At 50.0% G+C, this 22,074-nt stretch overlaps 7 protein-coding genes and 1 non-coding gene across 8 annotated transcripts; 3 read left to right on the top strand and 5 right to left on the bottom strand.

The window, feature by feature from the left end:
• Positions 1-936: 936 nt before the first annotated feature.
• Positions 937-1,008, bottom strand: BDQ94DRAFT_t163. The gene has a single exon. It is a non-coding gene; the product is annotated as a tRNA-Ala (tRNA).
• A 64-nt stretch (positions 1,009-1,072) lies between these two features.
• BDQ94DRAFT_145281 (alpha/beta fold hydrolase) lies at positions 1,073-2,142 on the bottom strand. The gene has a single exon (XM_026766610.1). The coding sequence runs from the start codon at positions 2,100-2,102 to the stop codon at positions 1,206-1,208; it is 897 nt and encodes a 298-aa protein (XP_026625442.1). The 5' UTR covers positions 2,103-2,142; the 3' UTR covers positions 1,073-1,205.
• Positions 2,143-2,495: 353 nt separating this feature from the next.
• Positions 2,496-7,714, bottom strand: BDQ94DRAFT_179361 (P-loop containing nucleoside triphosphate hydrolase protein; the record flags this gene model as incomplete). The annotated part of the gene is made up of 16 exons (XM_026773356.1): positions 2,496-2,786; positions 2,865-3,242; positions 3,297-3,380; positions 3,432-4,050; positions 4,110-4,174; positions 4,222-4,272; positions 4,318-4,392; positions 4,457-4,562; positions 4,609-4,944; positions 5,000-5,162; positions 5,224-5,957; positions 6,011-6,244; positions 6,300-6,579; positions 6,631-6,866; positions 6,920-7,442; positions 7,505-7,714. 16 exons carry the CDS (start codon positions 7,712-7,714, stop codon positions 2,525-2,527), a joined length of 4,356 nt encoding a protein of 1,451 aa, XP_026625441.1. The 3' UTR covers positions 2,496-2,524.
• Positions 7,715-8,646: 932 nt separating this feature from the next.
• On the top strand, positions 8,647-17,187 carry BDQ94DRAFT_171180 (nonribosomal peptide synthase; the record flags this gene model as incomplete). The annotated part of the gene is made up of 4 exons (XM_026771683.1): positions 8,647-8,914; positions 8,968-9,164; positions 9,225-13,745; positions 13,792-17,187. 4 exons carry the CDS (start codon positions 8,647-8,649, stop codon positions 17,185-17,187), a joined length of 8,382 nt encoding a protein of 2,793 aa, XP_026625440.1.
• Positions 17,188-17,438: 251 nt separating this feature from the next.
• BDQ94DRAFT_145274 (uncharacterized protein) lies at positions 17,439-18,144 on the top strand. Its single transcript, XM_026766609.1, has one exon. It carries the CDS (start codon positions 17,613-17,615, stop codon positions 17,790-17,792), a length of 180 nt encoding a protein of 59 aa, XP_026625439.1. The 5' UTR covers positions 17,439-17,612; the 3' UTR covers positions 17,793-18,144.
• Positions 18,145-18,767: 623 nt separating this feature from the next.
• On the top strand, positions 18,768-19,839 carry BDQ94DRAFT_179357 (RTA1 domain-containing protein; the record flags this gene model as incomplete). The annotated part of the gene is made up of 2 exons (XM_026773355.1): positions 18,768-19,057; positions 19,116-19,839. The coding sequence occupies 2 exons, from the start codon at positions 18,768-18,770 to the stop codon at positions 19,837-19,839; spliced, it is 1,014 nt and encodes a 337-aa protein (XP_026625438.1).
• A 332-nt stretch (positions 19,840-20,171) lies between these two features.
• Positions 20,172-21,314, bottom strand: BDQ94DRAFT_42176 (Hsp20/alpha crystallin family protein). The gene has a single exon (XM_026775724.1). It carries the CDS (start codon positions 21,111-21,113, stop codon positions 20,256-20,258), a length of 858 nt encoding a protein of 285 aa, XP_026625437.1. The 5' UTR covers positions 21,114-21,314; the 3' UTR covers positions 20,172-20,255.
• Positions 21,315-21,560: 246 nt separating this feature from the next.
• Positions 21,561-21,886, bottom strand: tfb5 (TFIIH complex subunit TFB5; the record flags this gene model as incomplete). Its single annotated transcript, XM_026771682.1, has 3 exons — positions 21,561-21,608; positions 21,660-21,811; positions 21,868-21,886. 3 exons carry the CDS (start codon positions 21,884-21,886, stop codon positions 21,561-21,563), a joined length of 219 nt encoding a protein of 72 aa, XP_026625436.1.
• Between the last annotated feature and the right edge of the window lie 188 nt (positions 21,887-22,074).

Below are 22,074 nucleotides of genomic sequence, written 5' to 3'. Positions count from 1 at the left end.
CAGTATTACCAATTGTTACAGGTATAACATATGGATACCAAACACAACGGCGCTAAATGTCCCAAACTGGTGTATCAAATGTAGTGCCTCAAGTGTTGGAACGCGAAGCTTCAGTGGAGCCAGACAAAGAATGGACACATCCCTCCGGGGTAATCCTAGCCTATCATCAGGGGAGGATCGCTGCTCGTGAGTCAGGAACTGAATCCCTTGCGGGAGATCCTCCAATTGCGGCTGCAGCCGGCTCTCCTCGGATCCTTTTGGATGAAATTATCAGCCCCTGACCGATGGCGACAGCCCGTGATGTCATATGTGAGTGGAATTTCGAGACCGAGATTGATACAGATACCCAGTACATTGATTAATGCAATTATCCTGGAACATTCCAGCCCCAACGCTAATCGGCTTCGAAACGTGGCATGCACGTGTCTTATGCTGCTCTTTGCGAAACTCTATTTCCGAGCTTATGGTGCGACCTGTGCAGCAGCGGCTACTCCTTTACTGTCGCCGATAAGAAGGTGAAGGAGCTTATTGGTTAATGCGAATATTGTATTATTGTATATCCAGGGGCAGTCTTTTCAACTCCGCAGCTGAGTCTCTTGGCAGGAGCTTGTGAGCTAGCTAGTCCCTCGACTAAACTACGTCTCAGACACCAGCTGATCACAAGCGGAGACCTGGTCCCGTCAGTGCTGCTGTGAACGGTGAACCGGCGATATTTCTTCATTGTCAGGTGACTCTAGCACACCCTAACATGAGAGTAGGACCGATGATGGCTACAAATGTTAACATACTTCGTATGACACTGTAGGGTGTAGAAACACATGAGTATGAGTTTTGAGCGTCTTCGCCCAAAACATCATTTAGTGTTATGGGGTTAAGGCATGTGTGTACAATCATGTTCATGTACCTCTTAGTGATATTAAAAAATTGAGCAAAAAATGGAGCTGCGGGGAATCGAACCCCGGACCTCTCCCATGCTAAGGGAATATTATACCACTAAACCACAGCCCCATCTTATATGCACCCAGACGTGGTTTTCGTACATATAAATTTCAAATTAGTGAAAGACAGCATTATCAAGTCTTAAAAGGCGTGAAAGTCAATGAGATTTGCATTGCCACCTCACTTTATATACATGGATAGAATGAATAGTACACGAAAACCGACCGGATCTCTTCTTCTTCAGTCAAGACATCTAAATATAAACATTATTCAACAATCGAACGAATCGCCCTAGCCACGCTCTCCGGGCTCTCCAACGGAATCAAATGCTTCACACCCCCTAGTACCTCAAACTGCACCTCAAAGCCTCTTTGGGTAAGCGCCCCAGCAACCTCCTTCTCGACCCGATCCTTGTTCTCAACAATATCATCCGCCCCAGCAAGCACACCCACCTTAACCTTCCGGCCCTCAAGCCGAGTAGACAACTCATCTAAAGCAGATGTAATATCTTCTTGCATACCATGTAGAATCCAGCCGTCCCGAGCAAGAGTACTTCCTGCCAGACTATCCTTTACGACCAACTCCATATCGTAACCCGAAATATTCTGTACGCTGGACAGAACGTTCTCGACCGTCCACCGAACGGAGCCTTCGTTATCATATGCTTTGCGTTGCTGTTCGCTCATCTCAGCAGGGAGTACCAATGGTGTTGGGGGCGCCGGAGCGACAAGCACGAGGCCCTTCACGAGGGATAATTGATTGTCGGAAAGCTTGGAAAGAGTAGCCAGTGTAACCTTTGCTCCCATGGAGTGACCGACTAGGATCACACCGTTGTCGAGGAGGGAGGTGGTACTTTGGAGGTGCGATAGCATGGAGACGATATCAGATGCCATGGGCGTAATGGCGTAGTCTTTTGAGCTGGCGCCGGAGTCTGCAGGTCCTGTGGACTGACCCCAGCCGCGAATATCAACTGTAACAGTGTTGTATATGTTGCTCAAGGTGTGTGGGGAAGTAGGTGAGGTTTGCTTGTGCCATGTTGCGCTCGAACCACCCCAGTAGTGGAGAAAGAGAAGAAGGGGCGTAGGTGAAGATGGAGACTGTGCTTTAGTAATGGTGAAATGGATGTTGGTATCCGGCGACGTGCTGAGATAGTGGGACGCCATGCTGAGTATGGTCTTGGTACACCCAAAGTGAAGTGTTATGTTAATCTAATGTAGAGAATTGTATAGAAAAACATAAATCTTATATTTTATGCTCAACCGTTGGGAGACGTGGCCTGATAAGCCGGAATGGTTGATCCGGAAGTATTTGGAATTATGAAGGAATTAATTCCGTTTAATGAGTCACTGCTGCATAAGCAGAATAAGGCGGCAAAACGCATTGGGGATGTTATGGAATGCAGCAGAACAAATGAGAAATAAGATTATCAGTATATCGCCGGTGCTGTATGCCACTGAGCGGCAGTAGATGCACCGACGTCAAACATCACCGATCACATCCAAGCACCGTCTATAAACACAACGCCTGATAATAGCACCTTGAGAAGGCCACATCGAAAGGGAAAATCTCGTGAGCTTCTAATCGCTCAAAATCTGAGCCAGGACTTCTCGGGGTCCATGTCTATGGTGGTAGTGGTGGTTCCTTTTCCGTAAAGTTGGCTGAACAGGCCATTTTCGGCCAGCAACTTTTTCGGAGGGCCACACTCGATAATGCGTCCACTTTCAATGACAACAACCTTGTGAAAATCAAGGATTGTATGGATTCGATGCACAACTGCAATGACTGTGCAATCTGCGAATGCTGTGCGAATCAGGCGCTGCATGAGATCGTCAGTTTCGGGGTCGACACTGTGCGGCACAATATCAGCTATATTCGACCTTAAGGCATACCCGATCACTAGATTTGAGATGCGATGATAAACATACCTACTCGTCGCTTCATCTAGAACAACAACTTTGCTCTTCCTCAACATAGCAGCAGCTAAGCGAAGAAGCTGCTTCTGTCCCTGCGAGAAGCTTTCTTCCTGAACCAGGCCGTCCAAGCCACCAAGTTGCGTTGATACAATGTCCCATAGCTTGACCTTTTTTAAGACATTGATAATACTCTCGTCAGGTTCCTTCCCAAGAGGGTCTATGTTTTGTCGTACAGTACCGGGAAGGATGGTGACTGCTTGGGATATGCACGAGAGAGATGATCGGATGTCCTGGCAAGAGATAGAGCTAATGTCCAGTCCGTCGATGGTAATTTGACCATTGTCAGGTTCGAGAAGGCGGAAGAGGAGTTGAACTAGTGAGCTCTTGCCACTTCACGACCTTAGTATTATGTAGCGATCTGTAGAAGAGACAAAGGCAACGTACCTGCCACTAGGACCGCAAATAGCGACCATCTCACCCGCTGCTATCGACAATGTCACGTCATGGAGAACGGGTTGGTCATCAGGTCTATCAAATTACCAGTCAGTATGGCTTCTGAATTCCGTGTGGAGGCATTACCTGTAAGAAGCAAAAACATTGAAGAACTTAACGTCGCCTCTCTCCGGCCAGCGCGCTGGAACTTCAATGTGCCCATCCGGCCTATCTTCAGGCTGAACCTCATCCTGAAACTGCCTGACACGTGACACTGCTCCAATTGAAGTTTCTAACACAGTCCAATTCGATATTAGCTGCTTCAAACTTTCGCTCACGTTGATGATATTCAGCAACCCCAGTCCTGCAGAACCGGCTCCAATGGACCCGGGAGCGCCGACAGCAATGCCAACAATCAGCGTCGCCATTCCTGCCACAACCATGTCAAGGACGAGAGTGAGCCATCGCTGGATAACGAAGAGCAGGTAATAAGGCCGTTGCGATGCATCTGTTAGGCAACATATATTCGTAAGAAAGTTAGACTGCCATCCGAAAGCACGAATGGTTACCAGTCCGTTCACGGTCTCCATGAAGTTGGAATAGAGGGGAGATTTGGCTTCAAGCTCCATGAACCGTAGCTGTCGTGATGTCCGAAGGTAGAACTTTTGCAGGAAGTAGAAGACTGCCACGCATAGCGGAATGATAGCTGCAAGGTACTTTCCAGTGATGAATACTATTAGGAGCTGTGCTATTGCAGACATGAGAGCTTAGTTAGGTTAGCAAAGGTCATCTATTCAACACCAGAGAACGATATATTGGACATACCGACGCTTGTTTCAACAAGAGCAAGGGGTAGCTCCATGTCCACCAGTTGCATATCTTGACTGAACCTAATGCCTCTTGAGCTTCATATCATCATACAGCGATAGGATCTTACTTGTTGGTCGTCACACCAGAATCGGTTGTGTGAAAGAAGGATATGGGAGCACTGCAGGAGTCAGCAGAAGTCTTCGGTATGGTCAAAAAACCTTACTTTAGCACCGTGCGAAGGAGGATCTTATGCAACTTCCTTGACGCTCGGGGAATCATATTGCTCATCATATGCGTGCTTTAGGTTAGCAATCGCCTTTTGTAGAGACAGCGTATAGACTTATCAGCATCCTAAGAATAACGACAGCTCCGCCATAACTGCCAGGAAAGCATATACACCCAAATACATGCCGAGGTCCTTGTATGGGTGCTTTTCGTTTGCGGCAGCCCACCATTGGACCCATACACCTGCACCTGTGAGCTTTGATCAGATATAGCGGATTGCGGCACTCACTCGGAAATGCAAGACTGAATGTGAAAATCGCGACCGCGATAAAGAAAACCACAGAATTGAGTATTCCGACCATTTCCAGGTAGTACTTGTATATCGTCACATCTCCTGTCCGGCGGCTAGCATCAGATGTTTCAAGCTGTGCGGCAAGCTCGTGCGGTACATCGGGGTTGGACTGCCTCACAATCCAACTCAGTCTTGCATCGCTCAATATGGGCTCTGAGAGAAAGTCACCACCGCTAGGCCCAGGAAGACTAGAAACAATCGATCCCTCCTTTTCCGAAAATTGGACTTTGCTATCAAGTGTGATGGTATAGTCTGCAGAGGAGGAAAGGCGAGCTTCAACAGCCAAATTAGTATCTATCCTTCTTGAGTGCGCAGGTTTTCCACTTACTGGAATGGGTTGCAAGGATAGTGGTCAGGTTGTGTTTCCTACAAAAGCCACTCTGGCCAAATAGCCGTGCGATGACCAGCTTCTCCGTCTCTGCATCGAATCCACTGAATATGTCATCAAGAAGCAACAAGGGCTGTCGCGAATAAAGAGCCCTTGCAAGTGCCTGTGATTGTTGTTGTTAGTATTCGACAACCATGAGCTCTATGTCGAAACGAATAACCCACCACCCGATGTTTTTGACCCCCACTCAATGACAATCCCTTACTTCCCACAACCGTCTGAACACCCAACGGCATCGATTTCAAGTCCTGCCTCAATCCAGAAGCCTGCGTGACCTCCCGGAACCATCGCGGTTCGTACGTAGCCGGGCCGAGAATATTACTCAGTATGGTTCCATTCTGCAGCCATGGATCCTGACTGCAAAATGCAGCAGAGGGAAAGCGGCATCTCATGTACCCCTTTGTCACGGCTGTCTCTCCCCTCAAACCAGCAAGTAATGTCGATTTTCCACAACCAGTTGGGCCAGTGATGATCGTAAGCGTAGACGGCCGGATCTTAAATGTCATTCGTTTCACGACCGGTTCGCGAGTAGATACCCATCCCACGCTCCAGTTCAATGCCTCGACTGCATTCTCCATTTCGGTATCCTTCATCTCCATGTCCCGGAGGTTGTCCATTTCTGGGAACAGGGTTTGCTCAGAGGTAAAGGAGCTAAGGAAGCCCACCTCTCTGGTGTTCTCGGTCATCAAGAACACGCGCACGCGCTCGATAGATCCGACGGCTGAGATGAGGTTGGGAACAGATTGCAGTAGCATTGACATTGGGTTCTGAAGGACTGAAAACAGAGACAATGTGGTGAAGGCCCTGGAGGTGGTCAGCTCCGGGCCGTTGTCAGATCGCGATAAGGCGATGAATACGCCGAAGCCGACGACGGGTGATATGACTGAAGTTCCGAATGCTAGCGCAGGTTAGTGAGCGGCTAATCATGAACAACGGGAGCAATGTACTAACACAAGCTGACAGCGTATATGAGAAAAGATCTAAATCTATTAGCGTATCCTATTTCCTTGACCCTCAAATTCTGTACAAAGTCCATAAACCAAGGGGTCAGTCCTTCCAACTTCAAGCTCTTCATTGAGTTGATCATGTATGTTGTGACATCGATTCTCTTCTGTATGCCCTCAACCCAAGTCGCCTGCCGCCTCCCGACAGCTGGTGCCATTGTCGCAGCGGTAGCTCCGCAAACTAGTTGAATGTCAGTACCAAGCTTCAACTTGTCTGCTCCATTGAAGAGTCTTACCGACGGCAATAAGAATGGGACTCAGCCCTCCATAGTTCAGCTCCCGATATAGCAGCCACAGAGCCAAAGCTATCTCAATAATATTTCCCCAAGCCTCATGCATGTAGCGCATTCCGAAAGCTATCTTCTCAATGTCAGCGCTCATCAACGTTACTGGCGCATATTCTTCAGCCTTTTTGGGGTCCATAGAGAGCGTCTTTTCATAGATTAGCGGCACAAGGCAACCCCTCATGAGGACAATAGTGCGGTACGTGATATGTTGATAGCATGCTTCGGAAATCTGAGCCAGTATCAGCACTCTGCAAGATAGTCCAGGTCTACTCAAACTCACTCCCAGGCCGACGTATACAATGATATATGCACCAAGTAATCCGTATCCATCTTTACGGTTGTGATTCTCCGACACAGTCTGCAGGTATTTAACGACAGCGTCGATTAGGAACGGCTGGGTGAAGGTGAAGGCTGTGAAGCACAACCGCGGAAGGACCGCAGTCAGAAGGACCAATTTGTGCTCCCAAGCCATAATCCAAAGAAGTCCATTTTTCTTGCCCTTTCTTGCCGGCTTTGCTGTTCATAGTTGGCAATGGTTTCAAAGAACAGGAAAGGGGAAACACGCTTACCATTTTGCCAAACCTCCGAGAAGCTCTTCGAACATACTTCAGATTGCAGGGAGCGGTTAAGGGTGAAGAGATCATCCGCTTGCAAATCTTTCTTGGAACCCAAAAACAGCAACGGGTTCACCCACCAAAACATGCGCCGATTGATCCAGCCGACCTTCTCTTCAGGACTGTACGACTGTTCCAACAAACCAAGCTCCCGAGGCCAGGCCTCCTGCACGAGCAACACCACTTTCCATATGACGAAAATAGTCGATAACTTGAATATGTGACCATGATATCCCATACCCCATAGCGTGCGTAGTCGAACCGCATCGAAGGCGACAGTGAATAGAAAGTAAGCTTCGATAAGAAGGGGCGGTTTCACGGAGCGCGTGTGTTCGAAGTGCGCTGCGATACCGAGCGCAATAGCGGCTACCAGACTGAGCGCCGCAGCTGGGACAGTCGTACGTGTTGTGGGTTCATCGCCCGATGTCCAGGATACAAGAATAGCCGTTTGGATGGCAGCGAACCATCCGTAGCTGATCTGCGACAAAGTCAACGATGCGACGACGACTCGGGTGCAATGAGATAAAAGTCGTGACCTACGAGTTTGGCTGTATAAGCGCCATCTTTACTTCCATCTCTCAGTGACTTTCTGTATAAGTAGACCACTCTAGGGAAAAGACATAGGAGTAAAAGTCCGATCGGGCCGATCGTCATCACAGACTCCTCGAACAACAAAGTAAAGTCGTATCCGCCATAACATGCCCGAGCTTGAGGCCCGAAAGCATCTTCAGAGGCGATGGTGCAGTTCATTGCGACTTCGCCTGTTCTGCGGAGTACTGAGAGCAAGCGCGGATGTGTGCCATCTGGAGCAAAGCGATACAGTTTGTGCTTTAGACCCTACACTGCTCGGATTCAGTCTGGCAATCGTAGACTAGCACTGCCTAAGTCGATAGCACTGCTTGGGGTGCTCGAATGCTATCCGAAATCCTGAGGTGGGAATCCCAGCAGAGAGCTGCTGCCTGTCTGTGCCCGACATAGTCGGGGCAATGCGCCAACATGAGCGCGTGTATGTCCAGGAGGGGCATAATCATAGGCACAGACGACCGTGGAGACGCTGTTTAAGCGTGGGTGCTGCTCATTGGCGGGTGCGTAAATCTAACCACGCCGTTGGTGCAGGTCGGATCCTGCAGCGGCTCTTGCACTCCCATGTTTTGGACCCCACACGATCGGCGTTGCGGCGCGACGTGCGAAGGCTTGAACAATGCAGGAAGGATCTTTGCTATCCATGTGGCCGGTGGGTCCTCCCGTTCCGGTCAAGTCTGACATCTCCCCCCGATTGCAGTATCATTACCGTCACCATTTCCGTACCAGCGTTACATGGTATTACATGACGGTTTGGTATCAGACGTGGTATCGAGACTAAGGTCTATACAGACGTCTCGACAATTACGCGATGAGGGCATGCAGAAGGATCGTATCAACTTCAGTCGCACGATAGATCAATTCAGCCCCTGTTGCTTGAGACCTACAACACGAAGCTGACAGGGGAGCAAAGTATTGGCTCCCGGGTTCGATCTAAGCCTTCGAAGGCCGAACATCTTTGTTCAAGGCTTTCTCGACATGGACATATCACCCGGAAGAGAAGCTTTCATTTCATTCCATAACTTTCCTTAATTAAGGTGGCCTGCAGTCTGCATCTATCAGTTTGCAAGCCGACATTTCACTCATCAATCAGCTGCAAAATGGCTCCGATCGCTTTATCCACTCCTCAACCATCTCATCTTAGCATCCCTTCCAAGTCTTTCAAGAGCATCAAAGATGACACCACCATAGTCACAAGAGAACCTGCTTCGATAGACGGCTTTTTGCCTGTTGAAGTGAAGACAGGAGACACAGCAGAGGTATCTGGAGTACTCTGCACAGCCTTTGGCCTTGCCCTTCGTTGCTATAATACCGAAGGCGTGCATTTTGAATACCATCACGAGACAGCAACTGGTTCCAGCTCCACGAGTGAGTATTGTATGCAGAGCCCCAAAATCAGCACAAGCTAACGATAACCACAGATCTATTGTTCGAGTTGGACGAGTTCCGCAAAGTTGAGGACCTTCTCCAAGCAGTGAAGGCAACATTGCATAGTGCTCGATCAGCCTTGGAGACACCAGACGAGAAACAGCAAACTCAATCCTACCAGTCCTTCCGCAGCGCCGTAATCTTTCGTGAAGAGAGTTTAAATAGTAAACACATCTCGCCATCACCAAATGTAAGACCCAAAACCCACCTGTTCATCAGCAACCGAAAGATAGAGACTTACCGCATATAGTTTGACCTCGAACTTCATGCCACAAATAGTAGAAATGGCATTGAGATCCACATGCTCTATACTCCGTCTACAGTATCTGAGGACCTTGCAGTCCATTTGGCCGATACTCTCCATCGGACATTCGAATTGGTCAACAACCACTCAGAGACTGAGCTTTCGAGTGCAAGCTACTTGGGCCCACTCAGCCATAAGAGGATTTTCAACTGGAATTCCAACGCGCCTAATGCGGTGATTGAGTGCGCTCATGAGCTAGTTAGAAAGACAGCGTCCTTGCAACCACAGGCTCCTGCTATTGATTCATGGGATGCACAGATGACGTATGCAGAGCTGGATTCTCTGTCAAACCATCTGGCTACGGTGTTGGTGGAACTGGGAATCAAGGCCGAGGTGATTGTGCCTCTGTGTTTTGAAAAGTCTGCATGGTATGTCGTGGCGTTGCTTGCAGTACTCAAAGCCGGCGGTGCCTTTGTTCCCCTCGACCCGACGCATCCCTCATCACGTCTACGAGAGATCGTCAGCCAAGTTGATGCACCGATTATTTTGACGACAGCCAAACATCACGATCTCTTCGATGACTTTTCTGTCAAGACAATGATAGTCAATGAAGACACAGTCGGGACAATAACTAGTGGTGACGGGTGTCTTACTCCAGTCACCGTCACGCCTGAGAATCTCGCATATGTGATCTTTACCTCTGGGAGCACTGGAAAGCCCAAAGGTACGATGATCCAGCACCAGTCCTTCTGCAGTGGGTCTCTGCGACAGGGTGAAGCGGCCAACATGGGACCTCATTCCCGGATATTCCAGTTCGCTTCATACAGCTTTGACGTGAGTATTTTGGAAATCCTCACGGGCCTTATATTCGGCGCCTGCATCTGTATCCCGAACGAGCAGCTTGGTCGTGCAGACTTTGTCCAGTCCATGAATGACTTTCGTGTCAACTGGGCCTTCTTGACACCGTCGGTGTTGAAGGTGCTGACTCCTGATCAACTGCCGCTTTTGAAGACTCTGGTACTGGGAGGCGAAGCTATGTCAGAGTCGGATATGATGACATGGGCGGGAAGGCTCCAGTTGATGAATGGCTATGGGCCAAGTGAATGCTCCGTCGCAGCCACTGCCAATACTCAGCTCAACCCCCAGTCCAGCCCACGGAATATTGGTAGAGCAATTGGTGGCGTATGCTGGATTGTTGATCCGCAAAACCACAACGTGCTTCTCCCTGTTGGCGCCACAGGTGAGCTGATCATCCAAGGTCCTATTGTCTCGCGTGGATATATCAAGAATCCTGTGAAGACTTCATCAGCCTTCTTTAGAAACCCGGCTTGGATGGTGCCGGGTACATCCTCAATCTGGAATCGCTTTTACAAGACTGGTGATCTGGTACGATATGATGCGGACGGCATGATTCACTTCATTGGGCGTAAGGACCACCAAGTCAAGCTCAATGGACAGCGTATGGAATTAGGGGAGGTAGAGCACCACCTCTGGACAGATCCAGTCATCCGTAACGGAATGGCTCTCATTCCCTACACTGGTCACTGCAAATCCCGCTTGGTTGGTATCGTGTCTCTCCACAAGCATTTTACAACCGCTTCAATACAGACACACACGAGTATTCGCCTGGTAAATCATGCCGAGGCCGCAGCAGACACCCAAGCGATTGCAGAAAGGCTGTCACACCTGCTCCCCACGTATATGGTCCCAACCATCTGGATTGTCCTGGAGAGTCTTCCACTCATGTCGTCGGGCAAGATGGACCGGAAGAAGGTTGGGGATTTTGTTGCTGATATGAGCACCGAGGCCTTCCAACACATCATAGGTAACTCAACAAAACCTGGCGACAAGGCGTCTTGGACCAAGACAGAGATTCTCGTGCAGAAGGTTTGGGCGAAAGCTCTGAACGTACCAGAGGAGCAAATTGGCAAACACAGCAGCTTCCTGTCTGTGGGCGGTGACTCTATCAAAGCGATGGCCGTCATGTCAGAGTTCCGCAAACTCGGAGTCACCGTCCTAGTAGCTGATCTGTTGCGGTACAATGTTACTGAGATCGCCTCTAAGCTGGAGGAGTCTGGCTCTGCGGATGTGCTCCTGAGAAGCGAGACAGATCACCTTCCCATATCACACCTACAGCGCACCTTCCTCGAGGCGTCCCGTTCGGGCAACAGCGCCATACACCACGCCATGTTACTGGAACTCAATCACAAGATTAGTATCCAGCAGCTGAATGATGCCTTGGATAGTATCGTTTCTTCCTACCCAGCACTCACCCTCGGCTTCAATGAGCAGAACGGGACATGGTTGCAAACATTCAGAGACCACGACGAGCTTGAAAACCCCGTTTACCACTTGAATCTGAACCATGTCTCTAGCTTGGAAGAAGCACAAGAAATTATGCAGCATCGTCAGGCGTCAGTTGGTGTGAGTGGTAACCCAAATCTCATGATCGATCTGTTCTCTCTTCGCGGCACACAGCACATTTCTCTCGTCGTGCATGCAGCTATCCTTAATTCACAGTCTCTAAGTACTGTCATCGGCCATCTCGATTACTTGCTTCAGTCAAATGATGAAAAAGAGGAAAACGTCTGGGAAAGTAAGCTTTTGTCCCGAGATGAGTTCTCTCATGCCTGGCTTGATCACCTCAGGAGCGATACTGGCATGGAGCCTATGAATGGTCCATTGCAATCTGTCGCCCTTGAATCTCTTAGTGGGTATCGAGACTATGTCACAGAGACGCTAGAACTCGGCTCCGAGATTACTGGGCTTCTCACTGGACCGTGCAACCTAAAATTTGGCACCAACGCGGGGGATATATTTCTGGCGACCTTGATCCTGTCATACCACCAAATTCTAGAAGAAAATGACCACTCTACCTTAGCTATTGTCGAAACAACCGCTACTGAGTCGACTCTTAGCAAACACTTGAGAGGTCATGTCGGTCAATTCTCTTCGCTGCAACCCGTGCATGTGCCTGTGGAACACTCGGACCAAGTCACTCTTCAGCTAATCCGGGATACTAAGGACAAAGTTCGCCAGAGGGGGATAGGTAGCAAGCTTGGCTCTTCCAATGTCATCTTCAACTACGGCTTGTCTAGCCGACTTACAGAAGGTATCGTGTTGAAGCAAGCCACCCTCACTCGGCGACACGGCTTGGGCGCCATCGTTCCCACAACTTTCGAGGTTTCATGTCTGCTCGAAGATGGACAGTTCAGAATCACAGTCGGATCCGATCAGGTCAGCGCTCAGAAGCTATTACTATTTACCGACCAGTACAGACAGAACATCACGCAAGCAGTCGAGATCCTCGCGTCCAATACAGCTAAGGAATTCACTTTGGCGGACTTTCCATTGCTCAAACTCGATCATCCATCCCTTGAGAGAGTCAACCGTCAGCACCTTCCACGAGTTGGCCTTAGACCAAATCAGATAGAAGATATGTATCCCTGCTCTCCGTTGCAGCAAGGTCTCCTTATGAGCCAGGCTAGGAAGCAAGGCAGTTACAATGTATCCATTGGATGGGAGGTAGTCTCTTGCGGCGCAAACGACACAGTTGATATTGGCAGATTGCTCTCCTCATGGCAAAAGGTAGTCGACCATCACCCTGCCCTGAGGACTATATTCACCGACGAATTTGGCGGCAAGGAGCCATACGCTCAAATTGTTCTGAGACGTCCCAGGGCGGAGGTTTCGGTGAAACCTTGCTCAGATGTCGATGTTGCATCTGTGCTGGAGGAGACGATTGAACTAGGCACTAACCCTGTTGTCCCTCCACATCGGTTCTCAATCAATGTCACAGCGGATGATAGAGTGTTCTGCCGAGTCGATGCTAGTCATACCATTGTCGATGGTGTATCCAAGTCATTGATTCTAAGGGACCTGAAGCGAGCTTATGCGGGGACTCTTCTTTCTCCCACTGGAGGCGCTAAGTACAGGGACTTCGTCCAATATGTTGCTGCAAACGACATGTCCGCTAGCATTTCTTTCTGGCAGAACCATCTTGCCGAAGTCGAGCCCTGCTACTTTCCCAAATTAGCTGAGGCTGAAGGTACACCTGAGCTGAAGTACGTCCAGGTAGAGCTAGGAATACCTACCAGTGTTCTGCGTGACTTCTGTGTCTCCCAGAGTATCACAATCTCGAACCTTCTACAGACAGTCTGGGCACTCGTCTGTCGGGTGTATGTCGGCCGAGATGATATTTGTTTCGGTTACTTGGCATCCGGAAGAGATGCACCTGTCGAAGACCTAGTCAACATGGTCGGGCCAACTATCAGTGTCCTCATTTGCAAGGCATTGCTGGAGGACTCCACTATTATCAAGGACGCCTTGAAGGCTTGCCAGGAAGAGTTCCTTGATTCTCTCGCACACCAGCACTGCTCGCTCGCCGAGATTCAACATTCACTTGGACTCGCAGGAATGCCTCTGTTTAACACAGGCATTTCCTTCCAGACAATGACAGACGTTGATAGTGACGACGTTATCACCAATATTGACTTCGAGGGTCTCATTGTACGGGAGCCGACAGAGGTATGACTTTACTCTGAACTACTTTGCAATAACTGACCTGAAGTAGTACAATATCACGGTTCACGTTGTCGATTCGCCAAACAACGTGGACATCAAACTCGGATATTGGACTGATTGTATCTCAGAATCCCGAGCTGGATCCGTATCGGGAACATTCTCTGCCATCCTCAAATCCGTGGTCGAACATCCAGAGGCCCGAGTTGATCAGCTCAATGTTATCGGCCGGTATGATTTGTCGCAGATTGTATCTTGGAATCAGGATGTGCCGGAGATTTCATCGTACACAGTACCGGACCTCGTGCTCCAACAGATTACGCGTACCCCTCATGCTATTGCGATTGACACCATGGCCGAAAAGATAACCTATCAGGATTTTGGACGGATGTGGCTGTCGTTGTCTCGATACTTGACCAGGCTTGGTATTGGCGCCGGGGATTACGTGCCTTTGACGTTCGAAAAGTCAGCATGGGCTATCGTTGCCATGTTTGCTGTTCTGGGTACTGGAGCTGCGTTCGTCCCTCTGGATCCTAAAACCCCGGTGGAGCGCCTACGCGAGGCCTCTATTCAAACTGCTGCTAACGTTGTTCTTGCATCTCCGAAATATGCTTCAAACTGGAACGACCTTATTCCAACCATTGTCAGTGTTGACCAGGATCTCCTCGACAAGCTGAACGAAGAACAAGACGATCTCGACCAAGGTGTCGTGAGAGCCCGCCCCCATCATGATGCCTACGTTATCTTCACTTCGGGCAGCACAGGCAAGCCAAAAGGATGTGTTGTGCAGCATTCTGCATTCTGCTCTGGAGCCCTGGCTCAAGGAAAGCTTGCCTGTCTGGGTCCCTCATCACGAGTACTGCAGTTTGCTTCCTACAGCTTCGACGTTAGTCTGCTGGAAATCATGACATCACTCATGTTTGGTGCATGCATTTGCGTGCCGGACGAAGACTTGAGCAAGGACATCAAGCACTGCATCAACGTGCTCAATATCAACTGGACATTCCTTACGCCATCTGTCCTTAAGCTTTTACAACCGTCCGATGTGCCCTCATTGAAGACTTTGGTTCTTGGCGGCGAAGCTCTCTCAAAGGGTGACATTCTCAACTGGGCTGACAGGGTACAGCTGTACAACGGATACGGACCTAGTGAGTGCTCTGTGGCAGCAGCAGCTAACCCAGGATTGCAACCTACTACCGATCCAGCCAACATTGGACATGCTGTTGGTGGTGTGCTCTGGATTGTTGATGCCAAGCAACCTTCGAAGCTACTTCCCATTGGTGCTGTTGGTGAGCTCTTGATTTCAGGTCCAATTCTGGCGAGAGGCTACCTGGGTGATCCTGAGAAAACAGCAGCCGCCTTTGTCAAACAGAAGAGCTTTGTTCCAGGATCTCACAAGCGTGAGCGGTATTACCGCACTGGTGATCTTGTGCGATACAATGCAGATGGCACGATTCATTTCACCGGCAGAGCTGATGGGCAGGTGAAGATTCGCGGCCAGCGGGTTGAATTGGGCGAGATCGAGTACAATATCGAGCGTGATGAGAATATCCACCAGGCACTCACTTTGCTCCCATCTCAGGGCCCATTCAAGAAGCAGCTATTGGCCGTTGTTTCTTTCAAAGGCTTCGATCTCCCTGTTGAGGAGGGACGATTAACTCTCGTGCCGGAGGACAGGAGACCCAAGATTATGGCGGTCGTGACCAGAATCGCTAACACCATATCTGCAGCCCTCCGGATTTACATGGTGCCGGCCCTGTGGGTACCAGTGAACGCGATCCCCTTGTTGCCTTCCGGAAAGCTGGACCGGAAGAAGGTCCGGCGATGGGTCGAGACCCTGGACGATGCCACATATGAGCAGATTGCCAACGTAGGATCCAAAGCTAGCGGCCGCGGCCCGAGTACACCTGCCGAATTTGAGCTGAGACGCATTTGGGCCTCCGTGCTAAATCGACCCGAAGAGCAAATCAGTATGGAGCGGTCCTTCCAAAGCCTTGGTGGCGATTCCATCTCCGCTATGCAGGTTATCGCCCAGTGCCGTGATGCCAAGCTCTCGCTCGCAGTTAAGGATCTCATTCAGTGTCCCACTATCGCCGAACTGGCACCGAGAGTGCGACCTTTGGACGAAGATGCTGAGCCAATGGAAGACGATATTGGTGTTCCGTTTAATCTTTCTCCTCAGCAGACCTGGGAGTTCGACCTGAAACAGCACTGCGATCTCAATCGTTACAACACTACGTTCCTGCTATCGGTTCATTCTGATTCCGACCTAAAACCGGTCGTGGATGCAACAGTAGAGCGTCATCCCATGCTCCGTGCTCGGTTCCAGCGCGATGAATCGGGCCGCTGGATGCAGTATATTCCTCTTGACCGGTCCAATAGTCATCTGTACCAGGAGTTGGAAGTGCCTGACTTGGAAGCTATTGAACCATACACTGCGCCCAACCAGTCTGGCTTCGATTTGCAGCGTGGTCCATTGATGCGTGCGATTATTTTCAAGCTTCCGAACGGAGACCGGTACGTTGGACTTACTGTACACCACATGGTTATCGACACCGTTTCATGGCGCATTCTTCTCCAAGATATGCAACAAGGCTTATCCACCGGGACAATCACCTCCCACCGTTCCGACTCATTTGCCTTGTGGTGCCGTAAACTCAAGGAGCACGCTGATGAGAAATGGACTCCCAAATATGTACTACCTTTCTCGATTCCTGCTCCACTGTACGATTACTGGCAGATGGAGGAATCCATGAACCTTTTCGTGACCGAAACTATCCAGGAGTTCTCTCTGGACACCAAGACAACCGCCCGCTTGATGGGAAATTGCAACCATCAGTACCAGACTAAGCCACTTGACATCTTCTTGTCGGCGATCTTCCATGCCTTCAGCGCGACGTTCACTGACCGTCCCGTACCTGCGGTCTTTATCTACAGTCATGGTCGGGATGAGTTTGGTGGAGATCTTGATGTATCTAACACTATCGGATGGTTTACCTCCTCCACTCCGGTAGTGATAAACCCATCTGGAGATATTGTCGACGACCTGCAGGCTGTGCGAGATGCGCGCGCCAGTGTGCCAGGCAATGGAGTTCCCTACTGGGCAACCCGCTGGCTGACCGACGATGGCCATGCCGCCTTTGAACATCACAGCCCCTTCGAGTTGTCTATGAACTACCTTGGCCAGTATCAGCAGCTGGAGCGCGACGATTCGGTACTTCGTTATGTGGATGTGAAGAAGCCCAAGGCAACTGGATCTGGGTCCGGTCTCCTCCGCACCGCGCTGGTTGAGACGCAAGCCATTGTTATCGGTGACTCGCTGCAGATCAAGTTCGTTTATAACACGCGCATGGCCCGGCAGAAGCAGCTCCTCGACTGGCAGGCCAAGGTGAAGGATTCGCTACTGGAGATTGCCAATCGCCTCGGAGATGGTGTTGAGACTGAGTGAGCAAGGTTTTCGGATTCCTGTAACTGGTATGCTTTATTCCTTCCACTATTTGTTGCGTCCGAGAAAGCCTGAATCGGTTTGGTCATAATATGTATTTGGCGTTTGACGGTGAAATCTCATGGTTACAGTCTCGCAAATTTGTATATAGTGGAATTCACATTGATCCCAGAGAACGTTTTGGTTAGTAGTAGAGCAAGCTTCACCTACACTAGTCAAATGAATCCAATGTCGCTTCCAATATAAGAAAATTGGCATTATTGTACCCAATGCAGGCGCGGTCGGTAAAGATGAAGGAGTTTGAGCATCTTTCCTTTAACTATACAGACGGTCTCATTATGGACAGTAGAGTTTGGCAAGATGTGTGCCGCATACTAGTGTAATCTGACTCTCTCTGACTTACACGAAACGCAGGGCAGCGCAGCTTAATGCTCGAGGTGATAGTTCTTATGCTGCAGGGTATATTGCCCACGATTTGGCAATTTATTGGAAACGTATGTGCAGCGAAGGATCACGGCCTCGGCTGTAAGTATGCTGGGTTGTTGGTAAGCTACGGAATTTGGTGCAGTTGTGTCGATGCATTCTCCCGCCACGAGCTCCTCGTGTAGCTTGAGTATTATTGCAGCTGCAGCAGGCCTGTGTTTATGGCCAATCTCTAGGACCTCGGAGCCTGTCCGGTTAAACTCAATAACCACTTTCAAAGGTGAAGAGCGATGCAGCGATGTTGCGGATAGACAGGTATAATTTGAGCCTTTAGTGTACACCTAAACTTCTGCCTAGGTTAGTGAGTGACTCGGGAGAGCCGTTTGCAAATATCGCGGCCAGCACAATGTCAACCGCGTATATGCCGGGCCACGGAACGGCATCCGGATCATCATGAAACGACAGGAGAAAACAGAAGAATCTGACAGCCTAAGAGCGAGATGATACGTAAGGCAGACGCGAGAAAGCGGCGTTCACTGTCCCTAAGTAGGAGAATGGAGAGCGTGGCGGAGTCAGATTCAACCAGCGAGTCGAGTATGGCATCCGAGTCAGGCAGTCACGCGTTGGTGAGGGTGCTTTGTCAGCGATGCCAGATGGCAGTCCATCCTGATTGGTCTGAGCGTAAAAACAGCAGCATCCACCAATTCTTACGTTCGATCGCCCGCCAGGGACTGCCGGCATCTCCACTTGCCGTCAGCCGGTTCGCTGCTGCGTAAATATGCTCTTTGTGAGGTTCCGATCGAGGCCATACTGAGCCCCTACGTTTACACCAAACGAGCACAAATGATGCGCGTCGATCTGCGCTGTCCGAAGGGCAACAGGCAGACAAAATGGCCGATATTTCATTTAATAAGCTGTTTCTTTCCTCCGTCGTGGTCTTTCCCATAGAAATTACTCTATCGGTGGCATACTACTGCTACTATATACAGTGCCGCTAACTACATGGCGCATTAGACGAACACCACCCGCCCACGTCTACGAGCAGATATCGCAGTAATAGTACTGCAGTGCCAGGAAGTCTTGTTTCTGGCACTCACTCAACAGCTGACTTTGACAATCGTGCCTCTACATAAACACCTTCACGTCCCAAAATACTCACCATGACCACCGTCACGGCCCCTGCGCCCTGGATCACCAGCAGCCAACAATGTACCCTGGAGACATGTCCTCTATCATATGCCCATATCACCTATCTCCCTAACCTAGGCGGCAATGCCTTCTACATCGCTCTATTCGCCCTCTTTATCCCCGTCCAACTCTACCTCGGCATCCGACACCGTACCTGGGGGTACCTCTTCGGCGCCATCTGCGGCCTTATCCTCGAAGTCCTGGGCTACATAGCACGCATCTACATGCGACACAACCCATTCATTGACCGGTGGTTCATCATGTTTGTTCATCCCAACAACCCCTCATCTCCCCTCCACCACTAACCAAATTAAATACAGGTATCTCGTCTGCCTCACCATCGCCCCCGCCTTCCTCAGCGGCGCCATCTACGTTTCCCTAGCCCGGATTGTCGGCGCCTACTCGCCCCAATTATCCCGGATAAAACAGCGTAACTACTCCCTGATCTTCATCAGCTTCGACATCATCTCCCTCCTGCTACAAGCCGCCGGAGGCGCCATCACCACCTCGAACTCCGCCTCCGAAGTGCAAGACGGGATCAACATCATGATAGCCGGTCTCAGCTCCCAAGTCGCCTCCCTAACCCTCTACATCGTGATCTGTCTCGACTACGCCTTCCGAGTCTACCGTCTCAGCGCACGGAATCCCTCCCCACCATCGAACATGTTCCGCATGGCAAACCACACGAAGCAGGAATCCGAAAGCCAAGATCTAGTCTCGGGTTCCAGGGACTTGGTGACCCTGAACCCGGACTTCGCTAGTCTCCGGGCGAGTAAACGCTGGAAAGCGTTTCTGTTTTGCCAGGGGTTGGCGGTCGTGTGTATTTACATTCGGAGTTGTTTCCGGGTTGCGGAGCTGTGTGGTGGGTTTAGTAGCCATTTGGCGAATGATCAGACGACGTTCATGGTGTTGGAGGGGGCGATGATTAGTATTGCGGTTATTGCGATGAGTAGTTGGGGGCATCCGGGGGTGGGGTTTCATGGGAGGTGGGATGCGTTGAATTATCCGATGTTTCAGAGGAAGAAGAAGGGGGTGGATGTTTAGGTGATATTCATGGATGTGTTAAATATGATGGGTAGTGCGGGTTGTGTCTTTATCTCGTGACTTTTCTCCGTTTTTGCTTGGGTTCATTCTTCGGTTTCTTCTATATTTCTTATTTGGTTGGTTTGGTGTTGGCGCGTTTGTATACTAGCTTCGACTAGAACTGCATCTATAGGGATAGAACATGCATTGGATGATTCTGACTCCATCTCGGTCTTGGACGTGTGTTTTCTACCAGTTATACGAGTATAACTTCTGTAAATCTCAGTCCAACGATTGAGTTTCGATATCAGTATACTCTGCTATCTGATGGCCGTCTACCTACTCTTTCCAAGGTACACCCACTGAAGAATATCGAAGACAACCCCAAATCCGTAGTATTATAGCCCCTGTACAAGATAGCATGAGATCGCACTAGCCTAATCATCACCAAGCTTGAAACGAACCCGTTTCTTAGGCCCCACAATCACCGGAAGCCTGAGGAGAAGAAGGCCATTCATAAAGCGGCTTTGCGCGGCATCCCAGTTGATCGGTCTCTTAAAGCGGAAGGAGCGAAAGAACGGGCCAACCTTTCGCTCAGCCAACACCCAGACCCAGGTCGTTGAGGGATTTGGTCGATCACCAGTGTAAATGAAGGTTTTCATGCGCTCATTGAAGTCTGCTCGATCTTGCTGATCATCGTCACTCTCAAGCTCGTCGTTCTCACTACCTGGCTTCCGCAAAATCCCTTTGGGTCGGCCCCTTCCCTTGTCTTTTGCTCGAAGTTGCGGGACTATGTAGACTCGTGGTTTCTGTCGACTCCCCTCACCCTGGTCACTGCTCTCCTCCTGAAAGGCTGGTTGTGGCATCGCTTCAAGATCTGTATCACTTTGTCCGTCTGAGGGCGCCTGGGCATCTTGAACAGAATGGATATCGTTCCCGATTGCAGCCGTCTCATCTTTTGGATTCTCGCGGTACTTTTTCTTTTCATCCGATGTCGACTTCAACTCCGCGTCCATCTCCTTTTCAACCGTTGTTGATTGGATCGCGGGAGCTCTAGTGTCCATAGGGTATGCGCGCTCCATAATGCCGCAGACCACCAAAGTCCGCTGATCAGTGATATTGAGCTTGATTGTGCCTGCGATGGCACCGGCAAGTTCACCATCCAGATAGTACGCGCTCTGGAAGAAACGTATATCGAATACAGGCTTGATGCGCTTTGGGGTACCGACCGGTTCTTGGTAGAATCTCTCGGGCTGGCCCCTGCAATCAACGTAATCAATGATGGTGTAATCCATGTAGATATATTAGGGGGGCCTCTGTAACAGAAAGTATGCGGTAAAGACCGTGCAAGTAGGATCGGTGATAAGGATGTAGGTGCTCGCGTGTGGTTAGGTAAACTCTTCCATCGAGTCAGCAGAGTTTAGAAGAGCTGCTGAGATGCTGCTAGACCGTTGCCAGTTCGGAGAAGTAGGCGCTGAGCCATTGGCTCAGCGAGGAAGGAGCGCCAACCCCAAAACTTCAGACCATGCGCACAGCCAACTCAGCATCAAGACTGTCGAAACACAATATGGCGCATTGCAGGGGTCCAGCACCAGCACTGAGCCTTTCTGCAAGTTCGCGACCATAAACTCTCATAGCGTGTATTTCCTACCACCTAGTCTGTTGAAGCGCGCGATAAGGATTGAGATATTGGCGCTATGCGATCGCATCTTCCCATTCATCGCGTCGAGGAGTGGTACAAATCACTCCGACTCCGATTCATCAGGCTGCATAACCTTATCGTCAAGCTCCTGTTGCCTCATCAGCGTCAGGCCCCAAACAGCTCATTCCGGCATCCCTACCTTTGTCAACCTCGCCTTCAGGTTCTGCAGCTGGCTCTCCTTGATGACGAGATGACGGTCATCGTCGAGGTCTTCGACAATATAGTCGTGTCTTTCTTCGTCGTACTTGAGAATAATGGCTTTCACGGACGGATCGCACTCGATGAGGACTCCTGTTTAGGCCTTCGTTAGCGATAGTTGGGATTGGACGGTGCTGCGGTTGTGATACCTCTGACGGCACGAGGCATGATGAGTAATTTGAAAAAACAAAGTGGCTGTGTTCGGTGTAATGTGATTGTGTTGTGAATTGAAGGTCGCCCAGGTGCTGAAGTGTGGTTTGAGCTGAGGTGTGTTAAGAGTGAAGGAACGAAGACTGACAGTTGGAGAATGAAGGCGATCGGGGTGTGCCAAGACTCCGCCGGGCAGAAAGACGCTA

Source organism: Aspergillus welwitschiae, assembly GCF_003344945.1.
Source record: "Aspergillus welwitschiae strain CBS 139.54b unplaced genomic scaffold BDQ94scaffold_19, whole genome shotgun sequence".
Classification (NCBI taxonomy): Eukaryota; Fungi; Ascomycota; class Eurotiomycetes; order Eurotiales; family Aspergillaceae; genus Aspergillus; species Aspergillus welwitschiae.
This window is presented reverse-complemented; position numbering and strand designations above follow the sequence as displayed.